This window comes from Diaphorina citri, unplaced genomic scaffold (assembly GCF_000475195.1).
Source record: "Diaphorina citri unplaced genomic scaffold, Diaci psyllid genome assembly version 1.1 scaffold1295, whole genome shotgun sequence".
Taxonomy (NCBI): domain Eukaryota; kingdom Metazoa; phylum Arthropoda; class Insecta; order Hemiptera; family Psyllidae; genus Diaphorina; species Diaphorina citri.
In genome coordinates, this window is record NW_007378724.1 from 90,856 (window position 1) to 95,213 (window position 4,358).

Here is a 4,358-nt window from a genome sequence, read left to right on the forward strand (position 1 = left end):
TACACTCTTTCCCTGCACGACGCTCTTCCGATCTCATTATCCCCAACTCGTAGCTTTTTTCACCCACTCCCCATATTTTCTCTATACCAATTGATCAGCTTTCTATATCAATTGACCTCGCTCAATCATAACTCTCTTTTTATTCACGACCCCCTTTTCTTTTCTTTTATTCAACAGTAACCAGCCACAGTTACTCATCACTCAGGTACACGTTCAATAATAAATTTTGTCCTGTACTGGTAGGTACTTACTAGCGACCAGCCATAGTTGCTAAATCCCCCCCACCCACATTCCAAATCAATTTTAAATTATAAACTGGACTAATTAATTGTAGATACATAATTTTTAGTATTTTCAGCTTTTATCGGTTTTGGTTTTTTCTTCTTTTGCTATAATCTGGTATTGGACTTCTACCGGGTAGTCTCAATTGAGACGTAAGGTCTATTCTACCCGTATTTTTTCGTTACCTTTCGCGTATCGTTAATTCGTTACAAACATTAATCTCATCTTTTCTCATATATGAACATCGATTATAAACGCAACATAACCTATAGAAAAGGGCAATTTACAAATATCAATATGTCATATACTGAAGATAATACTAGTACAACATCAGTGGAAACAATGTTACCGAGAACATTAGCCTCTCCACTTCATATTAACACACAAAATACAATCGACTTTAGTCAAACCAGATCATCTCCACAAATATCTCCATATCAACACCTCACATTGACACCAGGATACGATACCACTCAATTCACTCAATCAGGTACTTACGCACCACAAACATTATCAACAGTATACCAAATACCCACTGCAATACACAACACAACTGTAACACCTACCTATACACAGGGATTACCAGTTTCCAATCACAATTATACAGGGTCCTTCACACCCCAAACAAACACATACCCTCAAACAATGAATACATGGGGACACACAACCACCACTACAGCTTCAACATTCAATAACATTCCACCCACAAGCACACAAACTGCACTACGATGTCAACACCCGAATTGCATCGGTGTAGGACGAAGCCGCATTACATGTCGTCAATGCCAAAGTAGCTTCCATCATACATGCGTAGGTCTACCTGATAACCTACCTACTCTACCTAACTTGAACTTTAGCTGCAATCTGTGTCTACAATTTCAACAAATACAGCAACAATTGGTCACTCAGAACCAAATACTACAGAACATGTCCATGAACGTTCATTCACCTACTCTGAAATACAAACCACTTCCTATTAACATCCCAAGATTCTACGGAAAACACGTTCTTCTTCTTCGTCTTCTATTTCTTCTTGTTCTCATGTTCCTCCTTTCTCCTTCTTTTTTCTTCTACTTCTTTTCGTCTCCCTCTTCTTCTTCTTCTCCTTCTTCTCCTTTTCTTTCTCTTCTTACTTCTTCGACTCATCATCGTTTTACTTCAGTCTTAGGTCTGACATCTGACTTATGTTTTCATCTCATCTATTTCTGCTCTTCTTTCTCTTCCTCCTCCTCCTCCTCCTCCTCCTTCTCCTAGTTCTGACTTATTAATCTTATTATCTTCCCCTTCTTCTTCGTCATTAATTATTTCTTCTCCCTCTTCGCCTAATTCCTCTTTTGACCTGAGAAGAATGATGAAGAGGGGAATAGAGAGAGAGAGAGGAGGAGGAGGAGGAGGAGGAGGAGGAGACGAATACGATACATGACCCTGGTCGGGGTACCCCCTCTCCCCCTGAGGCTATCACTTACCGCTATGCCAGGAAGGCCGGTTCTACCGTCTATCCCGGGCTTTCCCTCCGGCCCTGGTATAAGCTCCGGTATAGTATGTCCATCAAATAGCAGGGACAGGTTACACGCACAGATACCGGGGGGTCCTGGGGGCCCCACCAGCGTGCCGCCAGAGAATGACTTCCCCTTCATGTTGAGCAGCTGGAATAGGTACGGGAAATGAATGTTGAGTTGAAAGTGGGAGGGAGGAACTTTATGAACACACTGTACTTATTTTATATTTTACCAATTAAAAATAATATTAAAAAAAACTAGGCTAGTAAAAGCTAGCTATGCAGAGTGACACAAAAAGGACACTTTTTTTTTAAATTCCTAATAACCCTGATACCATTTGAGGTAGAAAGCTCGAATTTTTACCTACCTACTCAAGGTTACCAAGAATACCTAATAACTACCCTGACATATTATTTTCAACTATTCTTAAAATAGAAGCAATTTTTTTAAACTTGAAAAACGACCTGTAATGACCTAAGAAAAAAAGAAGAGTGAAGAACCTCAAAGACAGGTAAAATAGGGAGAGAGAGAGAGAGAGAGAGAGAGAGAGAGAGAGAGAGAGAGAGAGAGAGAGAGAGGGGAAAAAACGAGAAAAAGTTAGAGAGGGAGATAGAAAGAGGGGGGAGGGGGAAAAAGAGGAAGGAGGGAGAGAAAAGAAAAGTTCACTGAAGGACATCTGAAGTAACAGAGTAGAAAATATACGAGGAAGAGAGATGGAAATAGAAAGCGAGGAAGAGAGAGAGAGAGAGAGAGAGATGCGTAGCGACATAATGAGCGGAAAAAAATAAAAGGTAGAGAGAGAGAAAAAAAGTATTAGGCTAGAGAGAAAGAGGGAGAGGGATTGAGGAAAAAAATAACGATAGAAAGAGAGGGAGTGAAATACAGAGTGAGAGAGTGATACTAGTAATAGAAAAGAAACAGAGTAAGAGAGAGAGAGAGAGAGAGAGAGAGAGAGAGAGAAAGAGGGAGAGGGATTGAGGAAAAAAATAACGATAGAAAGAGAGGGAGTGAAATACAGAGTGAGAGAGTGATAGAAAAGAAACAGAGTAAGAGAGAGAGATAGATAGATAGAGGGAGAGAGAGAGAGAAAGTTTCTTCAGTGTTTGATTACTAAAGTTTTACAACACTGGATGTGTCATTGTCTGTAATTATGTTTCTCTCTCCCTCTCTCCCTCTCTCTCTCTCTCTCTCTCTCTCTCTCTCTCTCCCTCTCTCTCTCTTTCCCGTCTTCGTCTTTTTTTCGATGTCTTTTTTTTAATTCAAAAACGTCCAAAATGGGTTTTGGATTTTTATCCTAAATAACTGAGTAGGTACCTACATCTTATAATGTAAGGTAGTAGGCAGGTATGTACTAGATGTATGTATACTTACGTTTGTACTAGATTGTACTTACGTTTGTACCAGATTGTACTTACGTTTGTACTAGATTGGAATATGTTCTTCTGAGGCGTGAAAAACAAAACATGACGTCAATATTATTACCTACGTATTATGAAAATGATTTATTTTTCTTCTCCTTTTTATGCGTACAGACAGGGTCGGCGTTTCCTGACAGCAATAGATGCTTTTAGCCTTCTTTATAGCAAGAGTTCAGACTGCAATGGTCTACTCCCTGTTTAATCTCCCCCAACCAGACTAAGCTGGTTTACCAGGAAGTGCCTCAATGCCAGAAGTACCTGTCTGAGGCACTGCCTCATACAATAACAACAGACCCCCTCACCCTTAACCCTTAATGGAGGCATAGGCCTCCTTAGAATAGCCCCCCCACCCCTACTCACCTCATCATCCCCGGAACCTGAGAACTCAAACCCGCCCGACGGATAGAACGTGCCCCCACCAGCAGGGCCGGGGGGTCCGGGGGGCCCCGGGGGTCCAGGGTCTCCTCGTATCGAGTCCCCCTTGTCGCCTTTAGGGCCTCGCTCCCCCTTGATACCCCGTGTGTTGGGGCCTGATGCAGGAACGCCATCTGAAATCAAGAAGAGCACGGTTAAGCCCAGTGGTAACGCGCTGCCATGCAGAAGGTCCGGGTTTCGAATCCCACCATCAACAAAATATGCTCTTCTATCAGCTCTACTTTGCTTTTAGCCTAAGCATTACTGTTATTAAAAAATTGTTGAGAGGAGGGGCCTATTGTTGGTGTTAGCCCCAGGGTCTGGTTAGGTTTATGGATGGAGGTCTGGTTAGGTTTATACACAGGTTACATATATTATTATGAAAGGGTGGGTAGGGGAGTTGGTACCTACCTACATGGGTGGTAGGGGTAGTTACAGGTCATGGGTGACAAATATTATGGGGGGGGTAGGAATTGCTTTTAGACTAAGCATTACTGTTATTAAAAAATTGTTGAGAGGAGGGGCCTATTGTTGGAGTTAGCCCCAGGGTGTGGTTAGGTTTATGGATGGAGATCTGGTTAGGTTTATACACAGGTTACATATATTATTATGAAAGGGTGGGTAGGGGGGTTGGTAACTACCTACATGGGTGGTAGGGGTAGTTACAGGTCATGGGTGACAAATATTATGGGGGGTAGGAACATAAGGGAAGGTGGTGGGGCTGTTGTAAATGTCAACTTGTTAG

The 4,358-nt window shown here is 41.9% G+C and overlaps 1 protein-coding gene across 1 annotated transcript; it reads right to left on the reverse strand.

The window, feature by feature from the left end:
- Positions 1–530: 530 nt before the first annotated feature.
- On the reverse strand, positions 531–3,747 carry LOC103515198 (collagen alpha-1(XV) chain-like; the record flags this gene model as incomplete). The annotated part of the gene is made up of 4 exons (XM_026827963.1): positions 531–548; positions 1,749–1,928; positions 3,197–3,223; positions 3,560–3,747. Coding segments are annotated over 4 exons (413 nt in total), but the record flags the coding sequence as incomplete, so codon positions are not given.
- Positions 3,748–4,358: the final 611 nt, after the last annotated feature.